At 40.2% G+C, this 23,218-nt stretch overlaps 1 protein-coding gene across 4 annotated transcripts in view; it reads right to left on the reverse strand.

Annotated features, from left to right (window-relative positions):
• The window catches only part of TMTC1 (transmembrane O-mannosyltransferase targeting cadherins 1), a 275,746-nt gene that overhangs the window by 26,367 nt on the left and 226,161 nt on the right, over positions 1-23,218 (reverse strand). For all 4 annotated transcript variants that reach the window (XM_053226105.1, XM_053226103.1, XM_015074929.3 and 1 more), the window contains one exon: positions 11,601-11,709. In XM_053226105.1, the coding sequence (XP_053082080.1) occupies positions 11,601-11,709 (109 nt within the window). The remainder of the gene's footprint in view (positions 1-11,600; positions 11,710-23,218) is intronic.

Consider the following 23,218-nt stretch of genomic DNA (forward strand, 5'->3'; position numbering starts at 1 on the left):
TCTCTGTAGGCACACAATTTTCTATTAAAAGAAGAGATACCACTTTTCTTCACCCCAGAGCTGTCACACGGTCTACTTCCTCTAGCCAGAAAGTTTTTCATATTCATTTTTACCTTGTTGATATCTAAAAGTTCTTTAGGAATCAGATTAAATGTCACTTTTTGGCCACTGCCCCTGTTCTCCATATGTTCCTTCCCACATTAGGTTAGGTCCCTAGAATATTCTCAATGGTACTTTCTCTTTGCACATTTGTTGTAATTGTGTTAGATATTGGATATGGATATGGGACTGTAATTCTTTGCTTAGGGATAGCCTTCCTAATATACTCTTAAGTTCCATGAGGATAAGGCCCACACCTGATTAGCTCAACAATCCTAATGCTGGGGCACCTGAGTGGCTCGGTTAGTTAAACATTCAACTCCGGCTCAGGTCATGATCTAGCGGTTCGTGAATTCAAGCCCCAAGTCTGGCTCTGTGCTGATAGCTCAGAGCCCAGAGCCTGCTTCAGATTCTGTGTCTCCCGATCTCTCTGCCCCTCCCCTACTTGTGCTCTGTCTCTCTCTCTCTCTCAAAAAAAATGAATAAACATTAACAAAAAAAAAATCCTAATGCTTAGTGGTACCTGTGCTGAATAATTAAATCAATAAATTATTAAGGTAGGGTCTAGTTCAAGTTGATTTGGCCACAATATATGTGGCTGAATCTACCCAAAGGATGGCAGGAGACTTTTCACTCTTGGTCTATATTCCTAACTTATATTTTATTGCTCCAATTTCTTTTCATTCCTATATCATGTGAAGTCATATCCCAAAATACATAAAAGAAAAATATTTTAAGTGTTATGAAATTAATTAATTGAGTTTCTCAAGAGGCTATAAACCTGAGGCTAGCAACAATTTATAGTAGGTCAGGGTCATAAGCAGTGTTAATTTTTTTTCCTTTACTGATAGTGTAATGCAAGCTATATAATCTATTGCAAGAGTAGGCTGGTTAAAAATGATGGTGGGCTTATAAATGCTTACAATCCTATCTGTGAAGCTGGAGTACAGCCAGCTCTGAGTGTTAATGGAGAACCAGGAGAGAACAGTAAGCCCGAGACCACCTTGACTTCGAATCTAAGAGTTTATTTTCTGTTCTCAGTCTTCTTGACTTCTTTGCTGCAGTAGACAAACAGGCATATCAGTTTTTTTTTTCTGGATTTTTTTTTTTAATGTATCTACATCTATGACAACTCACCCTCCTGGCTTTCCTCTATCACTTCTCTCTTTCCTTTCCACTCCCTCCACACTCTACCTCATTGACCCTACCCATTACCATGGTCCAATCATGGGACCTCGGTGTCATACAGTGCAAGAGCAGTGCCAATGAGTCAAAAGACCAGGCTTTAGTCCTGGTCCTGACACTAGTTATTTGTCCGACCTTGAGAGGCACTTAATTCTGTGAACTTCATATTTCTCTCTGTAAAATAATCAGGTTAAAAAATTATTTAAGTTATCCACCCCACCTCCAACACACACACACTATTCTTCATTTTCCCCTCAGAGAAATTACCTACTCATAATATGGTTCCATTAATTTGAAGTCCTAAGTCCATCTTCCCAGTCCTAATCTTTCTCACTGCCATCTGCCCACATGCTATTTCCACTTAAATGTTCCACTAACATTCAACACTTAAAGGCTGGATACTGCGGGCAGCAGAGAATACTGGTATCACTCTTTCAGAAAGCAAATTAGTAATGTATCTCAAGAACAATGTAGTAAGGTATCTCACTGAAATATGTTGATACTCTTTGATGTGAGAATTCCACTTTTAGGAATCTATCATTAGAAATGACTCAAAATATTGTTTTGGAAAAGCCATAAGAAAGGAAAAGTTTGGGGTGTCTGGGTGGCTTGGTCGGTTAAGCATCTGACTCTTGATTTCCACTAGATCATGATCTCACAGTTCATGGGTTCAAGCTCCACATTGGGCTCTGTGCTGACAGAACAGAGACTGCTTGGGATTCTCTCTCTCCCTCTCAATTGCCCCTCCCCTCTCTCTCTCTCTGCCCCTCCCCTCTTCACTCTTTCTCTCAAAATAAATAAATCAACTTAAAAACAATTAAAAAAAAAAAAGAAAGGAAAAGCACACTGCCACACACATACACAGAACCCAAGTGTACAAAAGTTGGGCTAATTTATTATGTAAATTAGAATATATCATTTTGATAACTAGTAAGTAGCCATTAAAATGGAATTTATGGACCTAAATGTAAGACAGGAAGCCATCAAAATCCTTGAGGAGATAGCAGGCAAAAACCTCTTTGACCTTGGCCACAGCAACTTCTTACTCAACACATCTCCGGAGGCAAGGGAAACAAAAGCAAAAATGAACTACTGGGACCTCATCAAAATAAAAAGCTTTTGCACAGTGAAGGAAGCCATCAGCAAAACTAAATGGCAACCAACGGAATGGGAGAAGATAGTTGCAAACGCCATATCAGATAAAGGGTTAGTATCAAAAATCTACAAAGAACTTACCAAACTCAACACCCAAAAAACAAATAATCCAGTGAGGAAATGGGCAAAAGACATGAATAGACCCTTCTCCAAAGAAGACATCCAGATGGCCAACCGACACATGAAAAAATGCTCAACATCACTCATCAACAATGAGATACCACCTTACACCTGTCAGAATGGCTAACATTAACAACTCAGGCAACAACAGATGTTGGTGAGGATGTGGAAAAGAGAGGATCTCTTTTGCACTGCTAGTGGGAATGAAAACTGGTGGAGCCACTCTGGACAACAGTATGAGGTTCCTCAAAAAATTAAAAATAGAACTACCCTATGACCCAGCAATTGCACTACTAGGCATTTATCCAAGGGATACAGGTGTGCTGTTTTGAAGGGGCACATGCAACCGAATGTTTATAGCAGCACTCTCAACAATAGCCAAATTATGGAAAGAGCTCAAATGTCCATTGATGGATGAATGGATAAAGAAGATGTGGTATATATATACAATGGAGTATTACTTGGCAATCAAAAAGAATGAAATCTTGCTTTTGCAACTATGTAGATGGAACTATAGGGTATTATGCTAAGTGAAATTAGAGAAAGATGAATATCATATGACTTCACTCATATGAGGACTTTAAGATACAAAACAGATGAACATAAGGGAAAGTGAAGCAAAAATAATATAAAAAAAGGGAGAGGGATAAAACAAAAGAGCCTCTTAAATATGGAGATCAAACAAGAGGGTTACTGGAGGGGTTGAGGGAGGGGGGATGGTTAAATGGGCAAGGGGCATTAAGGAATCTACTCCTGAAATCACTGTTGCACTATCTGCTACCTTGGATGTAAATTAAAAAAAAAATAAATAGAAAAGAGTTGCATGCTTAACTGACTAAGCAACCCAGGTGCCCCCTTTGCCATTCTTTTTAAAAACAGAATAAAATTCATTTTATCTTGCAATCACCAGATGAGTCCAGCAGACTATTTTATAAATTTAAAATACATTATGGGATTTTGGTGATCTTATTTTTCCTGTGTCTTGAAAGCTTGCTATTTGCAAGGTGTTCCACCCTTACAAATTACCCTAAGATTATTTCATTATTACTAAACAATTATTCCCAACTTTGCATGAAGGAAAAAAAAAGACTAAAATAAAAGAACAGAAGAATGGTGGGATCACCTAGAGAAGGATAATTTAATATTGAAATACACTGGGGGCTCCTGGGTGGTTCGTTCAGTTTAAGCGTCCAACTCTTGGTTTCGGCTCAGGTCATGATCTCACCATTCATGGGTTCAAGCCACACATCAGGCTCTGCACTAATGGCACAGAACCTGCTTGGGATTCTCTCTCCCCACCTCTCTCTGCCCCTCCAGCACGCTCTCTCTCAAAATAAATAAATAAACTTAAAAAAATTTAAAAACGTTAAAAAAATGGTATTTATGAAGGCCATGAATATGTATGATATGCACAATTTAATGGCAAGTGAAAAGGATAGGATACAAATTACTTGTGAATGTATGAAAACAAAATATTTATATTGCAAGACTTGCAGGGTATTAAAAAATAATAATATTTGTTGTTTCCAGATATTATATTAATGAAAGGTATATTTTATTGTCTCTGACTTTTCCCCACTTTTCATTTTACATTTTCATATTACTTGTGTAATAGAAAAGGAATGTGGAAGCTGACCTCTTTTCCTCCTTTCCTAAATTCTCCCTTCTCCTTGGCTTCCCCATGGCGTTCAGTGACCATGTGTCTTCTCAGTCCTTAAGGTGCTCTGCCCTGGAATTTTTAATTTTCTATTTTCTTTTCCTTTCAGCCTTCACCTACAAACAGTTCTTAAACACAAAGGGATTCTTTTTCCACAATAATGTCTGTCCATTCCCACACTTTGTTCCAGAAACGAGGCTCTCAACTACTCACACCGCATGGCATTTAAAAGCCTCCTCACAATATCCCACATATTTCCACATATTTTCTTCCTCTCCTGTTTTATAACCGTTTGCTTAGACTCTTGCCTTTGCTTCTTATTATCTATCAATGTCAAATTTGGGCTCCACTGTGGGCCTTAAAAGGCTCCAGCATGTAATATCTTTTCGACTTATTAACCCATTTTTCAAATTTCCCTTTCTCGATTTCTCTACCGTGCCCCAACAGAATTACTTGTTGCCTTCAGGTTCCAACAGAGCAAGGAATACAATGTTAGTCTCAGATAAATCCCAGAAGGGATTATCACCCTCACAGTTTTACCAGCAGTGAGGATGGGAAGAGGTGTCAACAGACAGCCGCATGCATAGAGTAAGAGCAACAAGGCAAATGACACTTGTGTTTTTTTTGTTTTTGTTTTTTTAATAGACTCACAACCTTCAATCAGGGGAAGGGTTTCAGCAGGTTTCTGACACAGTGTCTCACAACATCCAAGTAGATAAGACGAGGTGAGCTAGATGCTAATATGATTTGATCAGTTAATCAAAAATTAAATAACTGTACCTAAAGAGTCTTGGGTAAAATAGAGGTCAACGTGGAGAGAAGATCCTACAAACACAATGTAGGGCTTTCTAACCTGCTACTCATCTCTGCAGCATTTTTTTTAAACCAAATACGTAAATGAGTAGATAGAAACTATTCTTAGTTAATTCGCCAAGTAAAATATCTGGAAAGGGTAGTTAATACAAAGAATGTCAGAAAAAAGGACTAAAAAGTCCTAGAACACCTGAAATTTCCAGGCTGATAATAAAGAGGTTGAAATTAAGTACAGATAAAGATGAATCCTCTTATCCAGGCTGTAAAAACATGCCTGCAAAATGGGTGAGACCTGGATTAACAAGTGTTCACATTGTTTAGAAATTTCAGTTGACTATCACTCATCACCAGGGAAATACAAATCAAAGCGACACTGAGATACCACCTCACACCAGTCAGAGTGGCTAAAATGAACAAATCAGGAAACTACAGATGCTGGCGAGAATGTGGAGAAATGGGAACCCTCCTGCACCGTTGGTGGGAATGCAAACTGGTGCAGCCGCTCTGGAAACAGTGTGGAGGTTCCTCAAAAAATTAAAAATAGACCTACCCTACGACCCAGCAATAGCACTACTAGGAATTTATCCAAAGGATACAGGAGTGCTGATGCATAGGGGCACATGTATCCCAATGTTTATAGCAGCGCTTTCAACAATAGTCAAATTATGGAAAGAGCCTAAATGTCCGTCAACTGATGAATGGATAAAGATGTGGTTTATGTATACAATGGAATACTACTTGGCAACTAAAAAGAATGAAATCTTGCCATTTGCAGCAACGTGGATGGAACTGGAGAGTATTATGCTACGTGAAATAAGTCAGAGAAAGAAAGATATCATATGTTTTCACTCATATGTGGAACTTGAGAAACTTAAGACCATGAGGGATGGGAAGGGGAGAAAAATAGTTACAGAGAGGGAGGGAGGCAAACCATAAAAGACTCTTAAATGCAGAGAACAAACGGAGGGAGCAGCGGAGAGGGGAAAATGGGTGATGGGCACTGAGGAGGGCACTTGTTGGGATGAACACTGGGTGTTGTATATAAGTGAAGAATCATGGGAATTTACCACTGAAACCAAGAGCACACTGTATACACTGTATGCTAGCCAACTTGACAATAAATTATATTGAAAAAAGAAAAAAAAAAGAAAAAGAAATTTCCGTTGACTGTATCTCCCATGTGAGCCAAAGCATCATGTGGATGCCAGATAGCCAGTATCATTCGTTTTAGGGCATCATTTATTAGACACAAGGGATGTCAAGCCAGGGAAGCATTTCTATTCCACCCTGACCTTGCTGAACTACAGTTCAATATGAGAAGTATACTGTCATAGAGAAAATGGACAGTCCAGAGGCTATGCAAAGCAACATGACCAGAAGCAAAGAATTTGGAAACCAGGGTAAAAGAGAAACAAGGTGAAAGAAACAAGGTTAGCTTTGAAAGTGATAATTAGAGAAGTGATAACATAGCTGTGTTCTTCAGCTATGTGCAACAAGCTCTCTGTTAGAATGAGCTCAAAGGGAGCATATTATAGGATGACTGACTTTAGCTCAGCGTAGGAAACCATTTTCTATCAATAGATTGGCCCACGACCATAGTATGCATGGGCCATGCATGTGTCCAGGTGACACTGGAAGGTAACCTGTTAAGTGAAGGGATGGTTTCACAAGTGTGTTACAGAGTGACCAAGGTTTGTGGTCACTGCTTTGATATACTCTGGGAGTCTGAAATGCTCAAAAGTTATTAAGTAAGGTTGTGCCACCAAGAAATGAATTCATTTGCTACTGAAGAATGTTAAGCTGGTGGATTTTTCTCTACCAGTTTCTCTGTGCCTTGCTTGTGCCTCTGAAGCCTCCTTTTATTACTAAAGAATTCAAAACATGAAGACAAAATGTTGAAAGTCAGAGAGGGAAGGCAATCCTGAGTTATGCCCAACAGCTGTTCTCTTTGATGTTAAAATCAATTGCCCAAAGGAGCAAAGAGAAAACCTTCCAATCTTTCAACTACATTCTTAGATCTCATAGCATTTTACATTTGAACTTCGAGTAAGAAAGCCTGGCAAAAGATGTGACCCTTGTATGGAAGAAAATATGATGATTGCAGTTTGTTCTTCTTAAAAATTGTTCATAACTTCAACTATGTGACACGCAATGACTTTACTTCAATTTATCACTGTGGTTCACGAAAATGAAATATCCCATAACTGAATTTAAATAAGGCATCTGATACTTCTTAAACATAACAGAGGAAAATGTATATTTCTTGTCCTTTTCAAACTTCCACTTTCTATAAAATGTGTTAGTTAATAGCAAGACCCTGCAGAAGGGACTGCAGGAAATTTCAAGGTCACATTTTTAGAAGAATAGCTTTTCATCAACTTGGAGCTCATCGATTTAGAAAGAAAACACAAGTGAAGCTTACAGATATTGATTAAGGCAAATCACTTTTCACAGTATTAACATATTAATGCTGTATTTGTATAGAAACAATAGTACTAATTACAGTGGAACCACAGAGTATTCATTAAAAAATGCCTTAGCACTAAGGGCATTGAGAGTACACGTATACTGCTGAGCACTGAGTAATGTATAGCATTATTCAATCACTATATTGTGCACCCGAAGCTAACGTAACAGTGTATGTTAATTGTACTCGAATAAAAAAATGGTAAAGAACAATTCTAACGACTTGCCAAGTGAAATATCTAGAAAGGGTAGTTAATACGAAGAATGTCAGAAAAAAGGACTAAAAATCACTTAGTTGATGTTAAAGAAGATTAATTTCAGGCACTCAAAATGTTAATGCCATAGATGCAGTAAAGATCATCTAGAATATTTATCAATTTTCATATTTGGAAACTGGGGCCCAGAGAGGTAAAGTACTCCTCACCCAAGTCTGTGTAGTTGGTTAACTATGGAGTAAGGTCTAGAACTAGGTCTCTTAGTCCTCTGTCAATTGCTCTTAGTATCACACTACAGAGTAACTGAATCCCAAAGTAAATCAAGTGAAGACACACTGAATGACTGCATTACACAGTAAACTATCCTAAGCCCTGGAAAAGAAATAGGTATCTAAAGAAGATGCTGCTTTTCTTAAAATAACTTACGGTCTTGTGAAGAAAATAAACCTGAAAAATTGCTTAGATTATAGTTCAAGATATTAACTCAAGAAATAAAAATATGTGATTGGTTTGCATGTTGGTATGTGTTCCCATTAACATTATAGGAGCCCCGAGGAGGGGTGCCTGGGTGACTCAGTCAGTTAAGCATCTGACTCTTCGTTTCAGTTTAGGTCATGATCTCACGGCTTGTGGGAATTGAGCCCCAAGTTAGGCTCTGTGCTGACAGTGCGGATCCCTGCTTGGGATTCTCTCTCTCCCTCCCTCTCTGCCCTTCCCCAACTTGTGTGCGCGCTCTCTCTCTCTCTCTCTCTCAAAATAAATAAATAAACATTTTTTTTAAAAAAGGAGCTCTGAGGAAACATGACTCCCCACGAGAAGGGGAGGTGGAGAAATTTCGGAGGAAGATGTGGGAGTTGAATTGGATCTTGAAAACTCGGCAGGATTTATAGGGGATAAAGAAAAGACGGCATTTTAAGAAGACAGAAGTATATGAATATATACAAGTTCTACTCATATCTGTAAAAAACTCCCCCCAAAACAACATACTGTGTTATCACTGGTCTTAGGTAAATGACAATATAATTTATCTTACTTAAGTATAATTACTTACTTTAAGCATAATTTTCATCAAGAAGGAACAGTTAAATGTTTATTATCTGTCCTGGTGAGTTGGGGAAAAAAAAGATATGAAGTGGGCACTATTGGTGGAATGCTTTATTTACAGTTGACCCTTGAACAACATAGGTATGAACAGTGTGGGTCTGCTTATACGTGGATTTTTTTTGATAAATATAGCACAGTGCCGTGTTTTTTCCTTATGATTTTCTTAATAACATTTTCTTTTCCCTAGCTTACTTTGTTATAAGAATACAGTATATAATACATATAATATACAAAATATATGTAATCAACTATTTATGTTATTGGTAAGGCTTCCAGTCAACAATAGGCTTTTAGTAGTTAAGTTTTGGGGGAGTCAGTATGTGGATTTTCAACTGTGCAGGTGGTCAGTGCCCCTAACCCCCTCATTGTTCGAGAGTCAACTGTATTTACTTACTTATACCTCATTATTCCACGAAGAAATTGAGGTAGCTTTTAAAAATTGAAAACATCCAAGAAAAATAATAAAAAATAAAAATTGAAAACAAAAACTGAATAAAATAAATTAAGGAAAATGATAAACCCGGGAGTAAAAGCAGCACATAGAGAAGAGCAGAATATACAGTCTAGATGGTTGTTAGAGGATGGGGAAAGGGGGATGGAAATACACTTGACCCTTTTCAGAATTTCCAAGATTTTTTCCTGCATTAGATTAAAAATAAAGCAAAAAGCTTGTAACTCAGGAGAAGCTGAGCCTTTCCTAACAGTGAGATGAGAGAAATTTCTCCTGAGTCCTCATAAAGAAGCCACTGAATGATGCAGCAGGTGCTGTCCTCACCCCCACCCCTGACTCTATGGTTACAAAGAATAATTTCTCACAGTGGTCCTCATACTATCGCTCCGTGTAGGACAAAATCATCACATATAGGTATGATCAATTGCAAAACAGTGTGGCCCACAGGCTTAGTTCTACTGTAATGTAAGAATAAAATTTAGGCTATATACTGGATTGGAGGGACCATATGCTCTCCAGTTCATATGGATTCATTTATTCACTCAAAATTTATTGATTGCATATAACGTGACAGACACTGGGAAACAGCCATGAATGGAAGAGATGGTCATTCTCATGAGTTAAATATTCTAGTGGCGGGGGAAGGATCATAGACAAACATATGTTAGATGGTGATAAACACTTTTGGGAAACATAAGGCAGGGCAAGGTGAAAGAGAACATGGTGGTCAGTCAGGGTGAGGTTGCTAGTTAAGAAGGATGGTAACGTTGCAGAGAAACCAGCATGACGTGAGGAAGGATACCCTAAGATGTCTGAGAGAAAACTTGCAGACAAAGGAAACAGTGCAGAGGCTCCAATAGAGAAGCATGCTTGGCATGTGTGAGTAACTGCCAGACACCCAGCCAGACAGGGTGGGGCGGGGGGAGGGAGGGGAGGATAAAGGTCTTCTTATGAAAATGAACGAGCCAGGATGAGGTGAGAAAAAGGGATGAAGACAGTCAGTCTTTGCTTCAGAAGGTTCCCACAGTGTCCAAGGGTCCCTGGGTGGCTCAGTTGGTTAAGCAGAAAGTTCCCACATTGTCTGCTTCAACACAAGCCAAAGGTAGCTGAGGACCGCCAGTGTATAACAGAATGCAATCATCATCACATCAGCTTGACCACTATGCTAAAACATGCATTGAAATCACCCACCACAGACCTGAGCTTCTGTCTAAAGCCCACCTACACTATACAGAGAATATTAGAGCATGAAAACTAGTCTTATCATTTCTGACACTTAAATATCCACAGAAAGTTCTAAATTTGCTTTGGATGTTTGTTGAAACATCCAAAATTTTTTCAATGCAAATTGCACATCTATGTAACTGATATCAAATCATGTATCAGTATCAAATCATTCATTACATTTCAGCCAACTGAATGCTGCAGGGCATCTTTTGCAGGTGTTGACTTTGATTTTAAAGACAATCTGGCCAATTGTGTGATAGCAGAATCCACTGTCTATTGAGGGCACTTATGTGTGTCAACAAAACTGCATCATCAATTTAGAGAAGACAGTTTATGCTTGTTTCCCCTTAGCAGGGGGCATGCATCCAGAACACTGAAAAATAGTATCCAATCATTTAGACACAAGTGAAGAGAGAAGGGGAATAAGAATATCTCTGTATACCATGAGAAATGTTACCTCTTCAGAGCCTGTTCTATAAGCCTCTGCAATCTTTTAACACAGGATCTATTATCAGTAATTGGTTCCACATTGAGTTTGGAGATCTGACTCCATTAGCAAGTCCCCAGAAAAATATAAGAAATAGCAATAAAACTAGCAAATACCGTGTATTATTCTTGAGAGATTTTGCCCCAAAGTGATATAGAATACATGAATGACCTCTATTGACCTCTACTCTTTGTCTAAAGGCTACCTTCAGTACACAGAGAGTATTGGGGTAAGAAGCCAGGCTTATAATTTCTGTCAAGAAGAAAACAGACATAGAAATTAGTTGCTCAATATGGGGTTACAAACTGACTCATTGGTACCAAAATCTGGGTAATATTAATTTATATATTCAACAGCAAAAACTTTTAAGTTTTTTTTTTTTTTTTTTGAGAGACAGAGAGAGGGCAAGTGGGGGAGTGGCAGAGAAAGGGAGAAACAGAGAATCCTAAGCAGGCTCCATGCTGTCAGCACAGAGTCCGATGTGGGGCTCAAACTCATGAACTGTGACATCGTGACTGGAACTGAAATCAAGAGTCAGACACATAACTGACTGAGTCACCCAGGTACTCCTCAACAATAAACTTTTTAAAAAAATATGTGAAGTTCAAAGGAAACAATTACCTGCTCGGCCAGCAATGAAGCTAAGCTTGAATATGCATCTGCAAACTCTGGACCGTATTTAATGGAGTCCTTCAATAAGGTGATAGCCTCTTCTTTTTTCTCCTGGGACCTGGAGGTCATAAAGAGGGACAAAACAGCATCTTTTAATAACACTGTGTTTAAATCCTCTGATTAGATGTAAAATCTCATTTCTTTTAGCAAAGATTACTGATTCCCTCTGGATTACATTGCAAATGAATTAAACTAGATTGTCTCAAGGTACTAACAGTTTCTGTCTCTGAATTCTAAGTGGAAAGAGGTGTAAATGATGCTGCAGGTTATTCACTGATTTTTCTACCTTCTATTTCCTGCTATACACTTTTTGAGAGTTTTATTTAATATTTTACAAGTTTCGGGGTGCCTGGGTGGCTCACTCAGTTAAGCATCCAACTCTTGGTTTCGGCTCAGGTCATGATCTTATGGTTCGTGAGTTTGAGTCCTGCGTTGGGCTCTGCACTGACAGTGTGGAGCCTGCTTGGGATTCTCTCTCTGCCCCTTGTCCACTCTCTGTCTCTAAATAAATAAATAAACTTAAAAAAAGATATTAATATGTTACAAGTTTGTTAATCAGAAAGCTTGACCACCAGAGGAGCAATGTGGAGGCACTCGAGGGAGCCGGTTTACAATGATGTGAACGATGTGCTGAGCCCCTGGAGGACGAGCTGTACCAATACAGGCTGGGTGCCACGGTGGCCGAGCCACCCGTCAGGCACAAGCCAGCCAAACTGCTCATGTGAACCTTTGCTTTTACACTGAAGAGGGATCCATTTATACGTAATTTATGAAGTTAGGAGATACTGTGACTACTGGCTGGCAAAGAACGATCAGCTATCTCATTCATCACATTTTCATTGAAAACCTGGGCTGGTTCTGTCTTCTCCATTTTAGTCTTTCCTTGAAAGTAATTATTTCTGGTTCGAAGAGGACTCGAGGCCCCAAAGTTATTACCAATATTTTGGGTAGCAGTTCTCTTTCCTGCTAGTGCCATGGGGGAAACACCGGGTCATTATCCTGATATCGACATTTTGAAGCCAAAAATATACAGTGGCAGTGATCAACTTTGCCACAAATACAATTTCACAAACACTGGACACTTGCTAAGCAGTGGAATAAAAAAATAGAATCCCTGGAAGGATAGAAAGCACACAGCTTAAGAGTCCCCCCATCTTTACCAGTTACCACTATAGATTCATGTGCCTATGTTTTCACTATTTAGGGTCACCAATCACTCAGCAATGTACCATATAGACTCTGGTCAATTTTCGCATAACATTATACATTTTCACAACAATCCCACACAGCAGGTGTTTACTGTCCTATCATATTCATTTTTCTAATGAGAAAACGTGGATTCAGAAAAGTCAAGTGACTCATCATGTTCATATAACCAGTCTTCTGGGTCGAGATCCAGTGCTTTTGCTTCACACCACATCTGCTTCTTCTAACTACTTAGAAACCCACCTCACATGACCTTGCTGCTCCAAATGTGAGTCCTGGACCAGTATCATCACCACCACCAGGAGCTTGTTAGAAATGCAAAGCTTCTGGCCCCATTCAGACCTCCTGAATCAAACCCTACATTTAAAAAAGATTCTCTGGTAATTTGTTCGCATACTGAGATTTCAGCAGAATTGCTCCATAAATTAGCAAAGACAGCGCAGTGTAGCTCCTGCTGTAAGCCCCCTATGGCTTCAGTCTCTGTAGGATGAAGATCTGTAGAGGAAAAACTAATATTGACTCCACAAGCGTCAGTTCCAAGTACTAGAAGCAGCATGCTACAAGGCAATTTTACCTAGAAAGGAGTCTTCTATCATAGACCTTGAAAAAAAAGACATGTTTCCAGCAAAGACCTTCCATTTAACTGTTGGGTTTAGCAAGCATCTATCATTATCTATTACGTGTTAGCCATTTCCTAAGGGAGGTGGCTGTCCATGCACTCCTCTTCTTACTGGGGGCAGAGCTAACCGGGCTCTTCCTGATGCACTCTCCTGCCCCTGATGTCAAGGTGAAACACCTGCGTCCTTCAGTGGATTATCTTTGGGATGTGGCTTGAAAGTTGCAGGGTTATAAGAAATTTGCATCACAGCTGTCTTAGTGCTGCTTTTTTCATTGATTCAATCATTTAGTCAACAAACATTTAAAGAGTGTCTGTTAGGCTCTATGGAAGTCCAGGATGTTTACATACTTCGCGTTTTTAATCTAGAATATACCTTGAGGTACTTCTTCCATGGGCGCTTGTAAAGTAAAGCTTATTTTTTTAATCTTGATAATTTGACTATTGATCTCATGCTTAGCAGAACTCTTTTGCCAAGGATTTCATAAATCTTTATTAACATTAATTTGGAAATCCTCCCAAAATCCACAAAAAGATTTGGATTTAGGAAATTAAAGCTGAAGATTGAGTTCCCCGGGACATAATTGAGCTTGGATATTCTTCAAAATCAGCAGGAAAAAAACCCACAACAATTTGACAGGAAAGATTTAATGATTCTCATTGGTCAGGCTCACATCAGTCAGAACGGCAACTCAAACTTTTTATATATGATTTCAGTGAGATTAATGACCACTTAATGACATCTAGGAATCTAAATACTTGAGGCTGTCCATTACCATTCATATGACACAGTGGAAAAGTTAGCATCACAGTTATTCACAGGAAGCTTGATTCTTTTTTTTTTTTTTTTACATTTATTTATTTTTGAGAGACAAAGAGAGACAGAGCACAAGTTGGGTAGGGGCAGAGAGAGAATGAGACACAGAATCTGAAGCAGACTCCCAGGCTCTGAGCTGTCAGCACAGAGCCCGAAGTGGGGCTCGAACTCACAAACCGTGAGATCATGACGAGTCAAGGTCGGACGCTTAACCGACTGAGCCAGGTGCCCCAGGGAGCTTGATTCTTTATGAAAAGCTGTATCTCTATTATTCTCTTGAGGGACTGACACATTTTCACAAAAATAGCTCATCATGTAATTTTGTTTAGTACAGGAGTATTGCAAGATGCAAAGACCAGGCAGAAAGGACATTTCCTCTTGGCTCTGCATTCTCGGGTGATTCTGCTTTTCCCTGGGAGCCTTTGAGAGTCATTAGACCCCAACAGGTGTCAGGCACATGCCACCTTAAGAGATATTTTTAAATGTTTTTACAAAAGCCCGAGGAATTGGTAAGCAATAATTTTGTTGTTGTTTTGTTTCTGAAAGGGAGAGAAATGGTAAGAAGAGGCATTTCTTCTGTAGTCTCTCTTTTTGCTCAGCCTTTGGTGGGAGCTTGTGAAATAGGTGTGGTTTTGACATAATAACTTACAGAGGATTAATCTCAACAGTACTTTCTTTGGTCATACATTACCACGTGAGAACTGAACTTCACTTCAACTCATTTCTTGTTTCAGAGGCATCCCTTTTCCTATCCACATTACAGCCCATGTTTCTCTACTAATTGCCTCATATTAATTAAAAATCAGTGACCATATTACTATAATTCTATTGAATAGACTACACCTTACTCAGTTTTGCTTGCTAACACCTTAGTTCACAACCTGCTTCTAGTCCCCTCTTTCTTCTCCTTCTACTACACGCAGATAACTGACAAATACATATTTTCTACAGCGCTGCTTTCAACCCATTCCTTTATATAAAAATCTTCATTAATGCCCTGCTGCATACAGATAGACCGTTTAAAACCTTCCATAATATGGTTCTGACCAACATTCCAAACATAACCAGGTACACACTAGTCCAGCCAGACTGGGTGGACTTTGGCATTTATCCTACAGAACCTGAGAGATAACCGACTCCGTTGCTTTTCTACCCTCAGTGTACTTTAAAATCACTTAAGGTTCTTCTAAAAAGACCTTTTTGTTCTTAGGCTGGGCTTCTTAAGAGGAAACTCTCCATATGAATATGACAGCCATTCAGATTTGAGAATTATGGCTATAATCCATCCTCCTTGACGTAAACTAGTGGGAAATGAGACTCAGAGGGCCTCAGGGATTTGCCCTGGTCCCAAGTGAAAAGGAAGGCCTCATATAGGTCTCGTGGCCTCTCAGCCTGGTATTCATGCCTGAAACTTCACAGATGGCTTTCCCCTCCCCTCCACTCAATGATGTTTTCCCTGTGCAATGGATTATCACCAGCTGACTCACAAGCTCAAAGCATGATCCCTCATCAGATCTACTAAACATATAACAAAATTAGAAAACATACATGTGCTACCCTTTCTTATAGTTTTCTTTATGTATCTCTGTAAGGAAAAAGATGGCAGGGGAACAGCCGTCTGGAAGCCCTGTTATGGCCTCCAAAGGGGCAGCTGCCCATTGTTCTTCAGGTTAATATTTAAAGGGTGACTGAGCTCCAACTCATTTTCTTCTCCAAGACCCTGGCGCAGCACGCGAAGCACCCCTGCCCCTGCCTCCCAAGGAAGGAGCGTCTGTCCACCAGGGAGTGGCCATGTGGGCAAGTTGTTAAGGCTTCCCATTTCCTGATAGCTGTTTGCTGAACCTTTACTCTCTGCTAAGGACCCCGTAAGTGATTCTTTTGCATTATTCATTTTAATTCTCCCTAAGTATAATGAATTAGGCATCAGTATTTCCATTTTTAAGATTTAGAAAACAATACCAGCAACTATACCCCAACACGAATAAACTGAGATTTGGAGAGCTAAGTGATGTGCCTTCCAGCACACAGCTACTGTAACACCAGGATTCTAATTCAGAACTTCACATGTGTCCCGTTCCGTGGACAGGCCACCCTCAACACTTCTGCATCTACTCTCTTAAACGTTGGGCACTCTGGGACCATTACTAGGTTTTACGCTCCTTCACAGGCAAGACCCATGTCTTATTAACCTTACTTCTTTTATACTAGCGATCTGTACACAGTAGAAGTTAAATAATTTTAGTAAAGTGACCTGTACATAGTAGAAATCCAATAATTGCTAAATTAATTTTTATAAATGTGGTTTTACTATTTTATTCCTAGATCTTTGTAAACCCTAAATAAGCATCTTGGTATTCTAATCAAATGTGACAGAGGTGGGTAATATAATCATTCATTTTATATCTCCATTTCTACAGCTCTTTCAATATTAGAGAAGCAATCCTAAGGAAGACAGAAGCATTTCAAGCTTTAGAAGCATAAGAAAATTACAAGTACAGTTTTTTATTTATTGAGCACTTCCTACTTACCAGGCACAGCTAAAGCAGCTTCACTACCTTAACTCTGCATAGCAGTTAAAAGCACAGACTCAAGGCGTGCCTGGGTGGCTCAGTTAAGTGTCCGACGCCGGCTCAGGTCATGATCTCCCAGTTCATGAGTTCGAGCCCCACGTCATGCTCCATGCCGACAGCTCAGAGCCCGGAGCCTGCTTCAGATCTGTGTGTCCCTCTCTCTCTGCCCCTCCCCCACTTACACTCTGTTTCTCTCTCAAGAAATAAACATTAAAAAAAATTAAAAAAAAAAAAAAAAGCACAGACTCAAAAACCAGATAGACTGCCTTCAAGTTCTCCTACCATTTACTAGCTGTGTTTCTTTGGGCAAATTATCAGACCTCCCTCTGTCTGAGATACACAGTAGGTACTATATATATATTTTGGCTTTTACTAGCTTGTTCAATGTTTCCAAAATCACCCATTAAAACCTATCTCCCTCTTCTTCGTTTAGTTAATTTTAAAATCAAGGAGAATGTAGTGTTTTTTGAAATTTCCTCAAAAGTAATATACGTCTACATTTCAAACTATACACGAAAAATCAAGAGCTAGACACCAGAGTGTTTTTTCCCTCTGATACCATAATAGATTTTTAATACAACTTAAATCGTAATTAAATACCCAAATGAATATGTTGCCCTAAATGTACAATCACACTTGTAAGAAACAGTCACTACCCATGGAAACCTCATACAAAGGCAAACACCAAGCTGAAAAGACCGCAATTGCAGGCTGATGGTTCTGAATCCACTCAGCTGATGCCCGAACCACTTAAAGGAGTGGGTCTGAATTTTTAGGGGTGGTTGCTAAAGGTGAATATTTGGGCAAGAAAGAATCAGGAGCAATTCCGAGCCTCTTCCTCAGTAAAGCCAGGAAAGCTTCTTAGAAAAGAAAGGTTTAGGCAGTTATCCCCATATGAAAAGATATAAAAGAGGCAGAAGATTTCAAATAGACATTATAAAATTTCTTAATAGCGGGAATTACTATATACTCCCACAGTACAGCTCACCCCTGGGCCAGTATTAAAACCTACTAATACATTCATTTTGGATCCATCATAAGCAGTTTTGGGAAATCAGAAGCCCATTTTCAACGTAAGCCCCATCTATACAGGACTACTCTGCTAGCCGTTTAGACTAAATTGACAGGTTGATTCAAAAGGGGAAAAATATGGAAATAACATTTGCCTCTGAACTGACCAAGCATGTGATTGAAGTAACCAAGTCCACAGGTTGTTTCTCTGAATTACATAGAAAAAGCTTGAACTAAGTAGCCCATAACTGGTGAGTAAACGGATAAAATCAAACCTTAGCACATACCCCATGGGCATACCTTCGGTTAGAAGTCACAGAAAGGAACAGTCTGAATCCCTTTGGAAACTCATGTCACACTAAGGTCTGTCAGAGCTCCCGTTAGGGGGTTCAACTGGCACTGGTTGAACTATTAGGGATCCTTACATAGGTAAGAGAAGCTGGGAGTTGGTAAAACTGTCCGGGATCAGGTGATATTTATTGCTCTCAGCATCCTCCGTTTCCTTATTCACCAAATAAGGAAGTATCAAGAGACTGCACTAGTGGATGACCGATGATCTAAAATATTTTGTCTTCCCTTTTCCCCTAGATCAGTAGTCCTCAAATTTTAGTGCCTAAGAATCATTGCATGTTCGGATAGATGCAGAACCCCAGGCCTCCTAAGATTCAGTATGTCCAGGCTAGGGCTCAGGAATCAATATTCTTAATAAGCGCCTTAGGTGATTCTGCTGAGGGGGGCGGTCTTGAGCCTATGCTTTAAGAAACTCTGCCCTGGCTCTGTGTGGGATTTGCCTGTTCAATTGATCCTGGATATAAGGCGAAATATAAGAGGATGATGAAAGCTAGGAAGAAAGAAGACTCCCTGGGGACAATCAGAGCCAAAGACACAGTCACAGTGGCCAGTTGATTTGGCCAGATGATGGGGAGGCTGGAAGTGGGGGCAGGTGGAGGGGGCACTGAGAAATACTGCAATGGGAAGAGGCGGTTTCTCTGTCATCGAAGCTCTGTTGTGGATGCCTCTATTCCGCATCCAAGTCTTAGTTTCTGTGTCCTCCATGCGGGCATCACAACATAAATAAAAATCTCCTAATAATCTGCAAGCAAAACTCTACTCTCTCAAGTTCCCCCCAGGACCTTCCAAAAGGCTAAAAGTCCTGAGAAGGGCTTCCCGGGACCAATAACATCTTCATCATTGATTTCATGAGAGAAACATTAAGTAGAAATTAGATCTTGCTCATAATGTGCAAATTTTGCCATTAAACATTTGTAGCTTCACAGGGAATTTTCCCTTTGGTTATATAGCAGTGGGGCTGTTTTTCTCATGTGTTAAGTAAAAACATTTGCATCATCTCACTTTCCTGGCTCCATCTCAATGACAGATATTTAGCGAAAGCAAATAAGGCTTCACCATATTTTCTTTTAGTAATTAAGGACCTGTTAAGTTTGTCAATTTAGAAAACTTTTTGGATTCCTGTCTAAAATCTCATGACATATTCATTTAAACTAAAAGCAGATGCTTGCTTTGAAAAAGTATTGACATTTTGGGAGAATTTAGGAAATGCCAGCAACAGAAATAAATGGAATTGGCAATCCACTTGGCAGCAGTAAAATTTCCCATTAACCACCGTGTGAACTTGGGAGTGCTGGGGAGCTCCTTTAATTACTATTCCATTGTTGGAGTGTTGTGTTGTGGTTGTGTCCCAAAATGATGTCTCTCACAAAGGAAAAAAGATGATTTTTTTTTTTAGGGTTGGGGGGAACACATAGACTTGACCAGCTCTTCTGAAAAACTGAATTGTAAAAGTCAAGTTGTGAATGTCTGACAGATGATCTTTTCAATGCATACGTTTTTCTATGGTTCTACTATTGGTATTTTCTATGGTTCTATTGGATCTTACTTTATGCAGCCTCTTTTATGTTCACGTTTACTGAGCACATCTCTAGGCAATGCCCTGGAAATAGAGTATCTAGTTTACTGGTGTTCACGCTAGTAGTTCTACATAAAAACTGAGTTTTTATGGAAGCCACACAGGAAAACTGTCTGGAGAACAGATTCATATTATGTGGTGATGAAGAAATTTTTTTCTTCAATTCAAAACTATGATCACTGTAATTAGCATTCAGAGAGTAGATCACCTGTACCTCACACCCTCTGCAACACAGGTGGGTTTGCAGGATTAGATTGAGGTCAATGCAGCCACAACTGGGAGGCAGTTAGGGTGCCCACGCTGTGCGGTGCGAGTGGTCAATCTTTGGTTGCCTTTAACACCTCTCTCCCCAGCTAAAAACTGAGGAACAGAATGGTGGAAAGTTCTGACGCTATCTAGTTACAGAGCAGCAGAGATGGAGACACAGTTCACATAAAAGACCTCATGCAGGAGCTGGCACAGCGTAGGTCTTGAGGAAATGTTCATCTGGGATCCTTCGCCTTTCACTGCTATAGAAGGCTCTTGATGTCTTGATCAGCTCCATGAGGTGGCTGCCCTGAACCCCAAAGCAGGATGCCTGCCCCATCGTGCCCCTGCTCCCGCACATACGGAGCCAGTTCTGTGCCACAAGTGCACGAAGGTGAGTAGGAAGTGAAGGGAAATACTTCTAAGCCAGCATCGCTTCGGAGCTCACACAATATCTCTGCTAAGCCCTTCCATGATTTGAAGGAATGCATAGAAACAATGCTCCCAGTGTGGTACCTGGAGAAGAAGACAGCTGAGTATAGCCTGATTTAGCCAGGATTCATTTACCCCATAGACAAGGGGTCACTGTGATGATGCAATTGATGAATGCACATTCCTGGTTTTAGGCTCAGGCTGATTGCTGTCTAAATCCCAGCTCTGCCCTCATTAGCTGTAGGACCTGGATTAGATGTTCTACCGCCACGAGCCTCAGTGGCCAAACCTGTGAAACGTGCACATGGATCCCTACCCCCCAGGCTCCTGTTAGGGTGCAGTAAAGGCACACAGGCTTGGAGAAGGTGTCTGGCATGAGGGCAGATGCAGTAAATGTTAGCTCTACTTGCTCCTCAACGTTTCCGCCAGATTCCCATCTGGAATCGCCACCGGATGCCTCACAATTTACTTCTCAGCACAAACAGAATGCTGTCCCAGTGCTTCTACTCCATCTGAAGAGAAAAGGGACTTGCAAGTTCCTTTCTGGTCTTTCTCTTCCCCTGCACTGAAGAGACCAGAAACTTGGAGTCATAGTTAAAACCACAGATTCTTGCAGCTACAGAGATTTGCGGGATCGCCTGCTCCCACCCCTTATTTCAAAAAGGAGACTGAGTCTCAAGGAGGTTGAATATTGCCCAAAGCTGTTCAATTGCAGGGGTGGAAAATGCGTTATCTACTTCTGATTCATTATTAATTTTATACCAAGAAGCTGAGCTTCAAATTGGCAGTGGGAAATTATGTCCCTGGGCTAATAATTAATAATAGCTAAAACTTATTTCGTCTTCATGGGGGTCTAGGTCCTATGTTAAGTACTTATATGCATTCTCATATTTAGTACTCATGAAAACAAGTCACAGTATTATTTCCACTTTGTAAGTGAGTAATTAGAGGCAGCGAAAAATAAAATTGTTTTCCCAAGGTCACACACTGCTACACGGTGTATAGATCCAAACTCACTAAGTTCTACAGCTCCTGGTCCTGAGGAGAGATGCAGACACAGTGTGACAGATGTAACAGAAAGTGCTGGCTACTGAGTTCCCACTTCACAGAGCTTACTGCGCCCAACCCTGGCAGCCCGGTTCCGTCTGTAATGGGAGAGTGACAGTGCCTGTCCCCTGCCCACCCTGAGCGGGCAGGTGTGTGAGGCCTGAGGAAGAGCTTAGTAATTCATCATTCAAGTGTCAGTTATTCACAGGCTAGTCACCTGTTGGAGGAGAGGTAGCAGGAAGGTTGGGGGCAGAGAGCCCTGCAATGCTTCCCGGCAGACAGGTGGTACCGTATGAAAGCAGCAGGCTGGGTCCTCAAGGGAGGGGAACACGGGAGGAAGACTATAAGGCAAGCTTCATGCCCCCATGGAGCTTCCTGGCCTGACCCTGCAGGCCACAGATAAGTAGAGAACATGCATATTCCTCTTTCTGCCCTTCGTGTTTCCCCTCCTGGCTTACACAGGGCTAAAGATAGACTTGAAAGCCTTTGACGATCTTTAACAACTCACATTCCAAATTTAGCCTCGGTGTCAGGACAAAATTGATCTACTGGATTTAAGATAAAAAAATTGAGATGTTTGGTCCCTTAAGGTAACATAATGCATGCTAGGAGAAATTTCCAATGGTTACCCTCATTTCCCTCTTTTTCGAAAGTTTTTTTTTAACTTTTACAAATGTTTATTCATTTTTGGAGAGAGAGAGAGAGAGAGACAGGGTGCAAGTGGGGGAGGGGTGGAGAGAGGGGGAGACAGAATCCAAAGCAGGCTCCACGCTCTGAGCTGTCAGCACACAGCCCAATACAGGGCTTGAACTCACGAACCGTGAGATCATTACCTGAGCCAAAGTTGGACGTTTAACCGACAGCCACCCAGGCGTCCCTCAAGTTTTTATTTTAATTCCAGTTAGTTAACATAGTGTTATATTGGCTTCAGGGGTACAGTGTAGTGATTCAACACTTCCTTGTTCATTTCTTTTGTTCTTATAAATTGACTTGTACCTTCTTTAAGCTACATCTCCAGTGAAGAGCTGCTCCAAGTCAGCACCTGGCACAGGATCTTAAGGAGACCAGACTGCAAATGGGGGCAGGGAACGTTTGTGAAGCTTAAAGGAGCGGGGATAATTTTCAGGACAGGGGAGACCGCTGGATACTCTAGCACTTGACAAAGCAGTCTGGCATGTTTAGTTATCCTCTGTCAGAAATATTTATGCAGGGAGAGAAAAAACATTCCAATTCTTTAAGAGAATGTAAATAAAACGAGGGGTCCCGTAAAGCTTGCTCTCCCTCACAGTGCTCCCTGCACAGACTGTCTTCTGGCCTCACCAGTGTTTACTGCAGCCATTACAGCAAAGAAAGGATTGAGGAAAGGGACGCTTCTTTGCAAACCATACTGTGGGTTTAAAACAACTCACTCATGCTCAATTCATTTAGCAATCCCAGCATGAATGAATAGAGCTTTGGTGGGGGAGAGATACTTAGAAAAATATTTTAACAATTAGCAATCTGTTTATACACAAATAACTTTCAAATCTTGAGGAAATAGGTAAACATTCTCATTATTTCCCAGATAATTCAGTTTCGTGCAAACATTGAACGGAAGATAAAAATGCAAATGAAACCATATTTTAGATACACTAGGAGAGTTCTCACTTTAAAACCTCCGTGATATTCCCTCAAATGAAGTTTGCAGGCTTGTAT

This window comes from Acinonyx jubatus, chromosome B4, assembly GCF_027475565.1.
Source record: "Acinonyx jubatus isolate Ajub_Pintada_27869175 chromosome B4, VMU_Ajub_asm_v1.0, whole genome shotgun sequence".
Taxonomy (NCBI): Eukaryota; Metazoa; Chordata; class Mammalia; order Carnivora; family Felidae; genus Acinonyx; species Acinonyx jubatus.